The sequence below is a fragment of the Clupea harengus genome, chromosome 5, assembly GCF_900700415.2.
Source record: "Clupea harengus chromosome 5, Ch_v2.0.2, whole genome shotgun sequence".
NCBI lineage: Eukaryota > Metazoa > Chordata > Actinopteri > Clupeiformes > Clupeidae > Clupea > Clupea harengus.
In genome coordinates, this window is record NC_045156.1 from 24,904,288 (window position 1) to 24,919,113 (window position 14,826).

General features: G+C 42.6%; 2 protein-coding genes across 2 annotated transcripts; one reads left to right on the plus strand and one right to left on the minus strand.

The window, feature by feature from the left end:
• Positions 1-25: 25 nt before the first annotated feature.
• cand2 (cullin-associated and neddylation-dissociated 2 (putative)) lies at positions 26-10,481 on the plus strand. Its single transcript, XM_012822639.3, has 15 exons — positions 26-229; positions 1,056-1,199; positions 1,445-1,599; positions 2,171-2,294; positions 2,669-2,925; positions 3,330-3,435; positions 4,066-4,205; positions 4,498-4,790; positions 5,286-5,427; positions 5,882-7,381; positions 7,745-7,840; positions 8,058-8,227; positions 8,716-8,880; positions 9,263-9,370; positions 9,982-10,481. Exons 1-15 carry the CDS (start codon positions 162-164, stop codon positions 10,204-10,206), a joined length of 3,693 nt encoding a protein of 1,230 aa, XP_012678093.2. The 5' UTR covers positions 26-161; the 3' UTR covers positions 10,207-10,481.
• A 1,171-nt stretch (positions 10,482-11,652) lies between these two features.
• Positions 11,653-13,966, minus strand: rpl32 (ribosomal protein L32). Its single transcript, XM_012822682.3, has 4 exons — positions 13,814-13,966; positions 13,078-13,178; positions 12,781-12,962; positions 11,653-11,838 (listed from the first exon to the last, which is right to left on the minus strand). Exons 2-4 carry the CDS (start codon positions 13,171-13,173, stop codon positions 11,709-11,711), a joined length of 408 nt encoding a protein of 135 aa, XP_012678136.1. The 5' UTR covers positions 13,174-13,178; positions 13,814-13,966; the 3' UTR covers positions 11,653-11,708.
• Positions 13,967-14,826: the final 860 nt, after the last annotated feature.

Below are 14,826 nucleotides of genomic sequence, written 5' to 3' on the forward strand. Positions count from 1 at the left end.
TAACACCTTGTGCAAGTGTCAAGTTTCCCAGTATGTTCTGGTCTGACAGCGTCATTCCAGCCACCTTCTCCCGTCATGTTCTACTGTTGTTCCTAATTTCCTAAAACTTTTCCATACGAAGATTATTCATACAAGTGTTTGTAAAACTTAAAACAGTCAAGATGTCGAGTGTCGCCTATTACATCTCTAATTTGCTAGAAAAAATGACATCCACTGACAAAGATTTTCGGTAAGACAGCAATCGTTTTCATGTTTGATCATGATTGTCGTGATTTCTGTATTTGTTTGCGGTGTTAGTAACTATTTTGTCTCTGTAATGGAATGTTATAGCGTAGTCGATGTAAAAAATATCACTCTCCAAGAATAGACAATTGTGTAACAAAGTTTCAGTGTTTATTATAATAACCTTGATCTTGGGTACATAGATCCTGCTGTCATTATAAATCCAGTCTTTGAACCTCTTTCCTCACCCACAAAGTAACAACAACCTCATATCAAACAAGCAGGTTAAAGCCATGGTGTCTGAACATTTGAATTTAAGATACAAATGGAATTTATAGGCATAATACACCACCTTACTTAAAGAATACCTACATAACACAACATAGTCATGATTACAGCCTATTTTATTTGAAGACACACCTCTACATTATCATAAAAATACTTTTAAATCTTCTGTGAGATTGCAGAAGCCCTCTTCAATTCAAATTCTCTCATCCTTAACATTCTCACTATTGTGCAGGAAACCCCTTGGTCGAGTGACGTATTGTTATTGTAGTCATCTATCAATAGAGTGAAGCACATGTAGGCTTACAAAAAAACTCAGCTGGCTTTAGTGCTCTTATGGCCATCCATTGCATATCATGTACACTTATGAATTACAGAACAATGAAAATTGCTCTGCATATAATCTTTCCACAAGTGTTCATAAGTTTTACAGTATCACAAGATCCATGTAAGATTAGTCCTTACCAGGAATGTATCAAGGGTTTGGAAGGGTGGTGTGGAATGCCTCAGTAGAATGTGTAGCATGGAATATCTAATGTGCCTTTCAGGTTCATGGCCACCAATGACCTGATGATGGAGTTGCAGAAGGACTCAATAAAACTAGACGAGGACAGTGAGAGGAAGGTGGTGGCTATGTTGCTCAAACTACTGGAGGACAAGAATGGAGAGGTCCAGAATTTGGCAGTAAAATGGTGAGAGGGCACTCTATCTCCTTTATCACACTGTTAGCTGTTACATTTACTATTATTAGTATTTAAGCTCCTCCACTAAACATGCTCTTACACATTTCACAAGTCAGCATGTCATTAGTTCTCATAACTCAGTAAGTTTTTGCTTTTGAAAGTGTCATTATTAGGAGGTTGCCTTGGTCTTGGAAATTCTTAAGTTCAATTCAATTTTTTTCTCTCTTACTGACATCCTACATGGGGTTGTGCAGTCTGGGTCCCCTCGTGAGCAAGGTGAAGGAGTACCAGGTGGAGACCATGGTGGACACTCTCTGCAGTAATATGGTGTCAGACAAAGAGCAGCTCAGAGACATCTCCAGCATGGGGTTGAAAACAGTCATTGCTGAGCTACCGCCAACAACCTCAGGTAAGATATTGATTTAAATCACATTTGCATTTATCAGGCACTTATCAAAAGTAATTGATAGGACAGGAACGCTACATGTTATATCTGTTTTTGAGCTTCTTGAGATTTGAACCCGTGACCTTTGTGATTGCCATCTTACTCCAAACAGTAACCTACAATACAAAGTAAGCTGTCATTGTCCTTTCTGTACTGTTACTATTATATTTTGTATTGATATGTGTATGTATTTATGCCCAACTCCACAACCGTCTTTAGTCTCACAGAATTGTTATAGCCGAAAGTCAATAGTAAACGGCTATATGAGTTTCTCAGTCTTTGCACCAGGATGTTGGGGGGAGGGGGCACTGGGAACCACTACTCTAGTCTACAGAATTTTCAAAAGTAATCAAAAGTAATCACTTAGGGCAATCAAAAAGCATACTGAGTGATACAGTAATTAAAAAAGTAAGCAGTGATATTATCATAGCAGTTACCATTCAACAATGTTTACAGACTCCTCTGTGATGCTCTTTGACCCTGTCTTTGTCCTACTGTCTCTGTGCTGTGATGTATTGTATGTCCACTCTCCCAGGCATGGCCCTGACCTGTAACGTGTGTAAGAAGATCACCTCTCAGCTGATCGGAGCTCTGGGGAAGCAGGACGACGTGTCCATCCAACTGGAGGCTCTGGATATCCTGTCAGACATGCTCAGCAGGTAGCCATGCTGCTTCGCCCTTTAAAAAGAGCCATGGACTATTAACTGTTTTAAATGCAAACTTCAAATATTTAACTCCTTTCACACTCTTTATGTGCCATTTACGCTGGGAAAGATGCTGAATGATATTCAGCAATAAAAAAAAATTAATGTTTAAAAGCCAAAAAACCATTATTAGAAACTATTAAGACCTGAATAGCTGGTTATAGTCATGTGGATGGCATACATGTTTAAGAACATCCTTTTGTGTGTACTTAAACTTAGACACAACTTTATTTGTGTCTGCATATGTGTGTTTTTTTGTGTGTGAGCATTTGTTTGTGGTTGTGTGTGTGTGTGTGTGTGTGTGTGTGTGTTTGTGTGTGTGTGTGAAGGTTGAGTGGCGCCTTGTCCAGTTTCCACATCTCCATCCTGTCCAGCCTGCTGCCCCAGCTGACCAGCTCCCGTATGGCCGTGCGGAAGCGCACCATCATCGCCCTTGGCCACCTCGTGCCCAGCTGCAGCCCAGCCCTCTTCACACAGCTCACGGAGCACCTGCTTACCGAGCTCACCCGCGGCACCCCCACCTCCAACACCCGTACCTACATCCAGTGCCTGGCCACCGTCAGTCACCACGGAGGACACAGAGTCGGTGAGAGCTGCCCCAGGGCCATATCTGCGCTGAAGTAATAGTATCCTGCCTAGCCGAGGGCTTAGACTCATCCTTTAAATACTGAATGTCTGTTATGCAGACTGTTATGCAAAGATTGTCTGACTGGACTTAGAGTTTAGGTTGGGGGTTTTTCTGGGCACTGCTGTTTTTGGGTTGCTTTTGGGGATAGGCCTTGGTTTCTTTGATACTTTTAGACTATGTTCTATGTAAGTAAAGAAGTGTACATGTATATATAATATAAATAACAACTTGCAGATGGAATTATATGATTATGTTAGTGTATAATTTACTTAACAGAAAATTGTAACTACCAGAGATGGCATGAGAGAATGGCACACAAACCTCTGGCTAATCCACACAGGGTAATCCTCCCTGTCTTGTAGGGGAACACCTTGAGAAGATTGTGCCAATGGTGGTCAAGTTCTGCAATGTTGAAGATGATGAACTGAGGGAGTACTGCTTTCAGGCCTTTGAAGCCTTTGTGCGCAGGTAAGGCAGCACTGTGTCTCTGCTATTTGTACACCACTAGTGTTACAGTAGAATAATCCAACAAGCAGCAGCGGTGGTATGGATGGTAAACATCATTTGTAGCTGTACTGGGAATAATGAAGCTACATTACACACACACACACACACACACACACACAACTGGTTATACATTAGAATATCAAAAAGGTAATCATAGAAACTCCAGTGGGAATACAGAAAGCAACACAGGGGTGTAACGACTGAAGACAGAATAGCAATTTAGTACAGCTGGTAATTCATCATAGAAGACTGACAAACTATTTAGCAGGGCTAATGCCACAGCAGTCTAGGACATCAGTCTAACAAAAAACATGAGCTGGACAGGTAATTCAGCTGTCTAGGCCATCAGAGAAAATAGCAGCCGGCTGCAAGGACTCACTTCAATTTGAAACTGTCTCGAGAATCAGCATTCAAGAATGCTGAATTGAAATGAAATTGAATTGAGACCATGAATTTTAAAGAGCAGAAATATGTCACCGGTTTAAAACACCAATGATAGCTAAATGAAGTATACATACAATGTGTTTTTAACACTTCTTTGTTTCCTAAAGCATATAATCCATATTTATTTATACCTTGTTTTTTTTTAAGATGTCCCAAGGAAATGTCCCCTCACATCACCACAGTGATTAAATTATGTCTGAAGTACATCACCTATGACCCCAATTATAACTATGATGGGGACGATGACCAAGAGGATTCCATGGAAACTGAAGAGGATGAAGATGAGGGTACTGTTTAATAGTCAAGTTACAAGTTACAAGTTACAAGTCTTTTATTGTTGTTTTTCTACCCTGTGCTGTGGCTTGGTCGTGTTGCCATACTTAAAGAAACTGAATCTGAACAGCTGCCATGCTTCCATTAAGAGTAAATAAATTAGACCTAATTAGACTTCTCTACGAAACCCCAGGAAAACACACAAATAAACACACAAATAAAAAAAATGATAATACTGGTTTGAGAGGAAGTCTTAGGTGTGCCCCATAGATAATGCATTAACATCAATCTGGAATCTCTCCCCAGAGTCAGACGATGAGTACAGTGACGATGACGACATGAGTTGGAAGGTCCGACGGTCCTCAGTGAAGTGCCTGGAGACAGTGATCAGCAATCGCCGTGACCTTCTGGTGGACCTGTACGGTTCCGTCTGCCCCACCCTGGTGTCCTGCTTCAAGGAACGCGAGGAGAACGTGCGAACGGACATCTTCCTGGCCTTTGTGGCGCTCCTCAGGCAGACCCACCCGGTAGCGGGGGCAACAGTTGTCCTTGAGCCTGGGGCAAAAGAGTCGCCCGCGGTCACCCTGCTCAAGAAACAGGTAAGGCCCCTAATTTTCAAATTCAATTATGCAGTGGGATTGATAACTGTCACTGAATATCGGCATTTATTCAAGGCTAGATTTGATTATTTATTTGATTAAAATCTTAGGCAGGAAACTCACTGTGATGACTAAAAGCCCTTAAATGTAATACTGAAATACAATACATTTTTGTAGGTAGGCTATTGTACACTTCAATCACATGTCAGTATCAAGGCCCGTGGGCCAAACAAAGCCCTCTACAACTTTGAATCAGGCCCGCCAATACATTCTGACATCAATTTGTGGCCTGTGTGTGTTTAGCATTATAGGCCCTATAAGTAAGCCATACAATTTGATATACGACTTATTGCATTGACTATTTTTGCTTCAAACTGTTTTGCTGAGAACAACCTTATTTGTTACTTTGTTAACGACAAATCCAAACATCATTATCATTTTATACAGAACATTGTTCAGAACAAATACTAATACTATACGATGTTGGCTTCTAAGGTGCCCACAGTGGTGAAGGCCCTGCATAAGCAACTGAAGGAGAAGAGCATGAAGTCCAGACAGGGCTGCGTTAGTCTGCTCACAGAGCTGGCCAACGTGCTGCCCGGAGCCCTGGGAGAGCACATACCTGCACTCATACCCGGTGATGTGACACTCCTTTATACTAATATATATTGTCAGAAATAATTGTATTGTCCCCTGAGGTCTTGATGGCTATCATAAGCATCTCAATCCTCTCAAAATAATGTTTTTGGTTTCATGAATCCTTACACATTTCAGATGCATAAAGCCAACATGTATAAGGATTTGTAACGCTCATGAGGTCTTAAACTGTCTGTTCATTGCCACTTACATTGCCCTCAGGTATATGCTGACTGACTGCCACATAGGCTTTGTAATCTTTCCAAACTCTCATCATATTAGTTACAGTGTCATGACACATTATGGATATCATGCCGCTCATGTCTCCATGCAATTCATGAGTGACTTTCTGTGCTTTCACAGTGTTTTGAAGGATACAGTGATATGGCAGGCTTCTGTTCAGATATTTTGAGTGTACGTTTTTCTTACTCTTTGAAATCTCCCTCAACATGCAGGTATTGTGTATTCCCTCACTGATAAGTCCACCTCGTCCAACATGAAGATTGACGCCCTTGCCTTCCTCCATGTTCTTCTGTCCAGCCATACCCCTGAAGTCTTTCACCCCCACATCAGCGTCATCTTACCGCCTGTTGTGCGTTGTGTGGACGACTCCTTCTACAAAATCATCTCTGAAGCCCTTTTAGTCACCCTACAGGTGGTGAAGATCATTCGACCAGTGGACAAACCCTCCTCTTTTGACGCCAAACCCTATGTGAAAGACATCTTCTCTGCCACCGTAAAGAGGCTGAAGGCAGCAGACATAGACCAGGAAGTGAAGGAGAGGGCCATTTCCTGTATGGGCTACATCGTCAGCCATCTTGGAGACCAACTGGGTGGAGACCTGCAGCCCACCCTGCAGATCTTCCTCGAGAGATTGAAGAACGAGATCACCCGCCTCACGGCCGTGAAGACAATCACACTGGTCGCGGCGTCCCCGCTCAAGATCGACCTGCGTCCCATCCTCACAGAGGGCATCCCCATCCTGGCCTCCTTCCTGCGGAAGAAGCAACGAGCCCTCAAGCTGGGCACACTGACCGCTCTCAACGTGATCGTGACGAACTACAGTGACAGCCTCAAGCCGCCCATGATCGATGCCGTGCTCGCGGAGCTGCCGGCGCTCATCCAGGAGAGTGACATGCACGTGTCTCAGGTGGCCATCACGCTTCTGGCCTGCATGGCTAAAGCCTGCCCATCTTCCCCCTCCAAGATCGGTGGCACTATCCTACCCGAGGTGCTCCGTCTGGTCCACTCCCCGCTGCTCCAGGGAGGGGCTCTGAGCTCCATCCTGGACTTCTTGCAGGCCCTGGTGCTGACAAAGTCCAGCAACATGAGCTACAATGATCTGCTGAAAGCTTTAACAGGTCCCTTCTATGGAGCTAAAACATCAGATCTTCCCATGCATCGCCAGGCCTACTATTCCGTCGCCAAGTGTGTGGCTGCCCTGGCCTCGGCATGCACCAAAGAAGCTTCTGGAATGATCACCAACCTCATCCAGGAAGTGAAGAGCTCCAAGTCATCCGAGTCGGTGCGGATCCTGTCCTTCCTGTGCCTGGGCGAGGCCGGCCGTTCCATGAACCTAAGCGGGCAGAAGGAGCTGAGGAACGTCATCCTGGAGGCGTTTTCATCCCCCAACGAGGAGATCAAATCGGCCGCCTCCTGCGCCCTGGGCAACATCTGCGTGGGGAACCTGGAGGAGTACCTGCCCTTCATGCTGACGGAGATCGGCAGCCAGCCCAAGAAGCAGTACCTGCTGTTGCACTCCCTGAAGGAGGTGATCAGCGCCTCCTCGCCCGAGCACCTTAAGCCCCATCTAGAGAATGTCTGGGCACTGCTCTTTAAGAACTGCGAGTGCCCTGAGGAGGGAACGCGGAACGTGGTTGCTGAGTGCTTGGGGAAGCTCACACTGGCCAACCCCTCTGAGCTGTTGCCCCGGCTTAAGAAGCAGCTGTCATCAGGTGGGGTACCTTCAGTCTGTGCGCTCCTCCTATAGGTGAAATAATGCACCTAACACCACAATCAGAGGTTTAGGTCTTTTTGGAAGCAGTTCATCTGTACATCTATACAGTATGAATTACTTTCCCATTTCATAATAGTAATGGTTCATGTGTTGTTTTAAGGTGTAACATGAGGCAGTACATCCATATGTTTATGATGTATTTATGTTATGTAATGAATTACGCTTACAATGAGTTATCTTTATCACTATTTTATTATAACTCCGAACACATCTTGACAATTTTATGCCCACAATTGGAAGCATGCATGCTCAGTATTGAAACATTGCAGTCAAAAACAAGAAGCGGAACTCTGTCTTGTAGGGTCCCCTCTCGCACGCAGTACCGTTGTCACAGCTGTGAAATTCACAATTGTTGATCAGCCCGTGCCCATTGACTCACTACTGAAAGGCTGCATAGGTAAGCACTTTGTTGGTTAAATGTATGAATAATCTATATTGTGTCTTTTCTATTTTACCATCGCAAAGATCTACTGCTAAAACAAATGAAACATTCCATAGCTAAAGCTGCCTATCTATTCAACAAAGTATCCAATATTTAAAGAAGCCTCACATCTCAATATGACCTGTCCTGTAAAACAGCACACAAATACATCAGTTTGCCTATGTGATATAAGGTGACTTCCTGAAGACCCTGCAGGACCCTGATCTGAATGTGAGGCGGGTTGCCTTGGTGATGCTGAACTCAGCAGCCCACAACAAGCCTGCACTGATTCGAGGCCTCTTAAGTAAAGTGCTCCCTCACCTCTACAACGAGACACAGATCAGAAAAGACCTTATACGAGAGGTACATACCTTCCACATGCACACAGTGATATGATGTTCTGTGGAAGATTACTTCAGTTTTGGAGTTTTGGGGAAGCGTTATCTCGGTTGAGTGTGATATGTGACAGGCTTTTTGTACATGTAAACGGTCTGGTAAGTTACAAACCCCAAAGTACACGCTAGAGGGAGTAATACTCTCCCAGAGAAACCACTTTTCTCAGTTGCCTAAAATACCTTGTTGGAATTCCAGCCCCTTGTTACAAGATGATGCAATCCTTATTGCCCATCTAGCTGAGCAATCAGAGCCCACTGGGCTCATCAGAAGGGAAAGCAGAGGGCTAAAAGACACAGGAGCTCTAACATCTAATAGAGATGTACAGTATGAGAAAAATAATACGTTTTTGGAACATCAAAGCATGTAAATCAATTCTAGTAGACCCCAAAAATAGAATTATGAACATTGAATATCAGCATAATAGGTCCTCTACTTTGTGCTCTACTTTGCCACAGGTAGAGATGGGACCCTTTAAGCACACAGTGGATGACGGTCTGGACGTGCGCAAAGCTGCGTTTGAGTGCATGTACACGCTGCTGGACAGCTGTCTCGACTGCCTGGACATCTTTGAATTCCTTGACCACGTGGAGGAAGGGCTCAAGGACCACTATGATATCAGGGTGAGCCACAAGTTGTATAATGTTAATGTCTGTAGTGAACCTCAAGATTAAAGAGTATGCAACTACACGAATATAAAACTGATGAGAGTTCACCATCTATCATGGTCTAACTGTTGAAGAGTTGGGACACCTCCTTAGTGATAACCCTCGGGAAGTTTATTTGAACCACTGCAGATATTAGGACAAATCCTCCTCTGATTTGACACGAAGCCTCAAGTGTCACACTGGTTCACTTCTTCGTCAGCTGCAATGTGGGCCTCATGTTTCCCTGGATGATGATGTTAATAAATGTCTGTCTGTCTCAGGAGGATACTACTTTGAGTACACTTCTAACATCGCTGTCTGATCTATGTCATCTGACCATGACACTTGTTTTCTCCAGATGCTGACGTTCATCATGCTGGCCAGGCTGTCATCTCTGTGCCCCAGTGCAGTAGTGCAGAGGCTGGATCGACTGGTGGAGCCACTGAGGGCCACATGCACTACAAAGGTACCATCTAGTCATTATGAGGCTGTTTTTACTCAGCAGAGGCCCTTCGTTTTTTCCCAAGCTGTTTGTGCCATATAACCAAATTTGCACTGCCAATGATGTGCATGTTTCTGAAGTGACACAACTGAACACCTTAAAGAGACCTGCTGTTATTAATCCCGGACTTTCACAGGTTTATTTCTTTCCTCTACCCCCATATTCAACTGGCAGAACAAAAGGACAATACAATGCCAACTAGTATAACAAGTTATTTATTAGGCGTTTTTGACATAGCCAGTCAATCAAATTCTGATCTTTTGGGATTTAGAATAGCACTCACCTAGTGGTCCTCCCACTTTGTTTCCCACAGGTGACATTTCCTCCCTTGATACTTCATATTTTCATGCCTTTTCGTCATATTACATGAAGGGCAAAATAGACTACATTGGCATTGTTGCAATATAATGCAGAGCTGATTTGACAGCAATATTTTTCAAGTAGTTCAGGGTTTGAATTTGCAATATTACCATTTCTGAAGTATTTTGTTGTTACATCGTTAATATTACTATATTATGAAGCCACTCAGGGAGTTTGAATTATAGTACCCAGTCATCCTCCCCTATTGTTTCCAGGTGAAGGCGGGATCGGTGAAGCAGGAGTTTGAGAAGCAGGAGGAGCTTAGGCGCTCTGCCATGCGTGCCGTGGCTGCCCTCCTCTCCATCAGCGAGGTCGAGAAGAGCCCTGCCATGGCAGACTTTGCCAACCAGATTCGCTCCAATGCAGAGATGGCCACCATCTTTGAGAGCGTGCAAGGAGACGTCATGTCAGGCGGTGTGGAAGCCATGGATACCAGTTAAAGGCCTCACCAAGTCAAATGGGTTGTTCAATTCTAGTCTCAAAAGGTTCAGCGTAATATATGTAGCAATAGCGAGGTGCCAAGACCTGAGCCAGGGTAGTAGCCAACCACAGATACTACACACACACACAGTAGTTCAAAGTAGGAATGACTACTTTTTACAGCACTTACTGAAATGAGTTGAATTTTTATAACTACCTGCGCAAGATTCAATCGATTTGATTTTCACCACTCAAAACAGACTGAACTCACGTGTGAATTTCTGGCGTAGGTTACACTGAAGGTTACACCCAAGTTTATGTGTCAGGTACTTTATGTTTGTTTGTTGACTACCTAAATAGCCCTTTAAATAAAACAACCCTCGCCCCCACCCACCCCCCTTAAATATCCAGAATACCTGTTACGCGGCTATGGAGAAATATGCAGATCACCATAAAATCTCACTGATTGACCTAAAATTGATATCTTTTTTGTGTTTTCATGGCTTTATGTTATTTCTAAGTACATATTGTTATCTATAATATTTGGAATAAAATAATATTTCTGTTATCAAGAATAGCAACAATGTGTGTAAAATGTTGATATTTCTTATGTTTTATACAACTAAAACAGCCTGGGGTCAAATTGAGCCCAAAGAACAGCAATGCGTACAGCTGGTGTACAGGACATTGAGAACATGTTAATATAATGTTTACCCAGTTGTCCCCATTAAATTAGGAAAAGTAATTAAATATGTAGCAAACAAATGTTTGTCAATCATTTATTTAGACAATATACATTGAATGCGGTCAAATTGACCCCAAAGATAGTAGGAGGGTTAAGTGACTTCATGAAAATGGCAGTTCTCAGTGTAGTTTGGCAAACATCAGATGTCCTGAGCTTGTCTGACTCCTAAATTCTACAATTCCAAGGTTATGATGGCATGTATTTGTTGTAGCATATCTACATGTCAGCAGTTTTTCATGCCATACGTTGACATTTTTAATGCCACATTAAAGTAACACTGCAACAATGACACTTTTTGAGATATGGTTTTATAGACTACTTTTGGTACCGTCCTCAAATTCATTTTGATAGCATATGGTCATGTGAAGGACAGATAAACACCTGTGCCTTTCCCACTAGCCATCTAGGACATGCCCCATGTAGTTCTGTGTTCCGGGCTGGAACACCCTGCAAAAATGGGAGAAAAGCTTTCACAGCATGACACCAGTTAGTGTGTTGGAAAGCTTCCATCAGTGTTTGGGTGGTCGCAAGGTTTATGCATGTCTTTTAGGTAGTTAGCTTGCTAGTTTTGGAACAGAACTCCTTATTGCTGCTTTAAATGCCGTTTTGATGGGTGGGGGTGTGACCTTAGAATAACGATGCTGCACACAACTTATTCAGATCAATACTCTGACAGTACACTGAACCTTAACTCTGGCAAAGAAGCAGTCCACACATAAAGTACTGGGTTTTATACATTTTACTTTATTGAAAAGACAACGCACATCGATGGCCAGTTTATTCATTCTCCTCGCTGCGCAGTCTGGCATTGGGATTGGTAACCTTGACGGCCAACTGAGCTGCCCTCTCCACAATAAGCTTCCTGTTCTTGGAGGACACATTGTGGGCGATCTCTGCGCAGTGGGTCCTACAGAGAGAAGGAATCGTGTTATACAGATAAGTGCCACACACCGACTTTAAAGATGGTTAATGCTAAACATTGTACATTAAAGATGATCTTTGCATCCAAATGGCCATCTCCAAAATAAATGCTATGCGCAATGCGGGGGGAAATATTTCTGGAACTTCCCTCAGTTTGAAAAGGAATCTGGTGTAATGAAAACACTTTCAATGTAGAATACCCAATTCGTACATTTCAAAACTGACTGAGGCATACTAAATGATGCACCAATTAGACATCCCTAAGGGCATCACCACTGCAACCAAGTCTTGCCAGAAGTCAGCGAGAACGGCATACTTTTAATTTACAGCAAATGCATCCAATGTATGCTGCTCAAAATAATTGCAACATATTTGCAAAATAATTGCAACAACTCATGCTTTAATTGCTAGGTTAATTTATAATAATCTCAATGTTCATGTGTTGCGTTGCAGATTATCTTCCAGCTATGAGCTATGGGGAAAGCTTAAGCTGGAATGGGTATGTCCTCTGCACTCTTCTCCCTCCTCGGTCAATACCTGACATGAGTATAGAAAACCCTGCAGGTACGATTGAGGAGACAGGCAAATTTAACCACTTATCTAATTCACTAGAAAATAAATCCAACCACCACTTCACAATTTTTCTGTACATCAGCTAGAGTTTCAAATTATTGTTACGTTATATGGAGTAACAAGTTTCAAGAACTTAAAACGAGAAGCTCAATCACCATCCTTAACACTACTCCAAGCACGATACCACAACAGTATCCACAAAAGCTGGATGACTGCCATAACTAATGTTGTACACTACCAAACTGTTCAAGGAATCCGCTACAAGCAGTACAACCCACATCCCCATTGTAAACAACCCTTCAGGTGGCCCACAACTTCACTTTGTATACCCTCCACTGAAACACATCACACTTACTTGTTGCTCATCATCAGAACTTCGAGTTCTTTGACATTGTGGACGAGGAACTTCCTGAATCCGGAGGGCAGCATGTGCTTGGTCTTCTTGTTGCTACCATAACCAATGTTTGGCATCAGCATCTGACCCTTGAATCGCCTGCGGACCCTGTTGTCAATACCCCTGGGCTTCCTCCAGTTTTTCTAAAGGAATCACAGCAATCCTTAAAACTATATACAGGTTGAAAAAGACACTAAACTTAAAGCAAAACAGATGACACTTGCGAAATCAGTGTCAGGATTTGAGTTATCAACTTACGGCGATCTTGACATATCGGTCCGATTGATGCCTGATGAACTTCTTTGTCCTCTTCTTCACAATTTTAGGTTTCGTGAGGGGTCTGAGGGCCACCATGGTGACTGCAAACAAGACAAGTAAAATGTTTTGTGTCATGGACAAGATGTCCTACTATAAGGAACGTGCACACCGCTAGGGTAGAGCCTAACGCTACCACAGACAGTCACCTTACATAGGTTGCAACTTAACACTGGTTAACGAAAACCACCTAGCTGACGGCAACAACTGATAACCAATGAAAAACGCAATGACTACCAAATAATTATGCTAAACAACAATTATTTAACAGTGTCTTAGCCTGAATGCTTCAAGTTAGCTAACTAGCGTGGAAGATAACTAGCCAGCATGCAAGCATATTCATGGTTTGTTTAGCTAACGTTAGCACTGGGAGCTACGTTACAGCTTTGGCACATCATTTTTACTTTAATGTTCACATGTTTAAGGTGCGCTTAGTTGCAAAGACTGTTGTAACGTTAACGTATTTAATCAACATCTTAGTCAACCGCATCGCTCATTTCATCGGGTTTCATTGAGGACTGCCATATCCCGTGTAGCTTCATAATTCATCTTTTTTTAAAGGCACTACAAAAATAACGTCACGTTTGGGACGACTTTCTAAATTACCGAGTGAAATACAAAAGATTGTGCTTATAGAATTGATAAACAAAGAGATGATTAAAGATTTTACTTGGCTCACCGTTTGGGCTGTCTCCACCGAAGACAGAACTACGAGAAAAGGAAGAGCTTTCGCAGGGAGGCCTGGGAAATTGTAAATGGCACCGGAAGTTAAATTCACTTTGTGAAGAAAAAAATATTTTACAATACTGTGTTCAACATAGTACAAATTAGACAGCCCGTCTTATCAAGTAATACTTCAGTTTCCACGACCTAATTATAACAACATTGTTCAAAAGGGATACAATGCATTTTTACAGCTAAGTGTCAATGGTTGTTTCGATGGTTGCAATAATAGCCTATGCGCACGCCTTTGCCCTCTTTTGGAGGGAATAGTATACTACACTTGATAAACTTTACAAGCCGTCTGTCATCTGGTGGCAGCTGGCAAGTTTGAACACATTTGTTTACAAGCTTCCCCCTGCAGTTACACGAGTAGGCTACCATGACTTATACTACCCTTACTATAGAAAACTATAATTATGTTAGTCTATTATAAACCTATATTCAGATAAGAAGATGTCTTTGTAATGATACTATGATCAGCCTTTTAATTAAATCTTGGATAATCAGTTTTGAGTCATATTAATTGAATCTATGCTAACTGTATGGTATATTTTTTTAAGTGTTTAAATGTGTCAGTGTGTTTAAAGTGAAAATAACCCCTAATCCCAAACCTATCCTGTGATGAATTCACCTCAAAATGCTACACAGACCAGCACAGAGTGATGGAATTGCATACAGTAGCTACCCATTCTACTCAGTACAAGTGCTCAGCTTGTGCATTCACCCCAGATAGTCAGCATCTTGGCCATCACCATCTTCGCTTCAACAAGCACTTCATTCCAGGACACACATCAGAGAGGCAATGGTTTTAGCTACATGGGCTATGCCGTATGGGTGACCAAAGCCCCGATCAATGGGAGACAATGTATCTGTCTTTATTATTGGCCAGATCACTAGTGACAGACACGCTACAACATCAAACAATTCTACAAATTGAAATGTTTGAAATATGTTAGGCTTCATCAGAAG

What these genes read in the sequence shown, in the direction of transcription:
- cand2 (XM_012822639.3), top strand. Translation starts at nt 162, where the DNA reads ATGTCGAGTGTCGCCTATTACATCTCTAATTTGCTAGAAAAAATGACA. An exon ending in TTTGAAGCCTTTGTGCGCAG is followed by an intron (nt 3,436 to 4,065) that starts GTAAGGCAGCAC and finishes TTTTTTTTTAAG; the next exon opens with ATGTCCCAAGGAAATGTCCC. An exon ending in TCACCCTGCTCAAGAAACAG is followed by an intron (nt 4,791 to 5,285) that starts GTAAGGCCCCTA and finishes TTGGCTTCTAAG; the next exon opens with GTGCCCACAGTGGTGAAGGC.
- rpl32 (XM_012822682.3), bottom strand. Translation starts at nt 13,173, where the DNA reads ATGGTGGCCCTCAGACCCCTCACGAAACCTAAAATTGTGAAGAAGAGG. An exon ending in ACCGATATGTCAAGATCGCC is followed by an intron (nt 12,963 to 13,077) that starts GTAAGTTGATAA and finishes TGATTCCTTTAG; the next exon opens with AAAAACTGGAGGAAGCCCAG. An exon ending in GTTCTGATGATGAGCAACAA is followed by an intron (nt 11,839 to 12,780) that starts GTAAGTGTGATG and finishes TTCTCTCTGTAG; the next exon opens with GACCCACTGCGCAGAGATCG.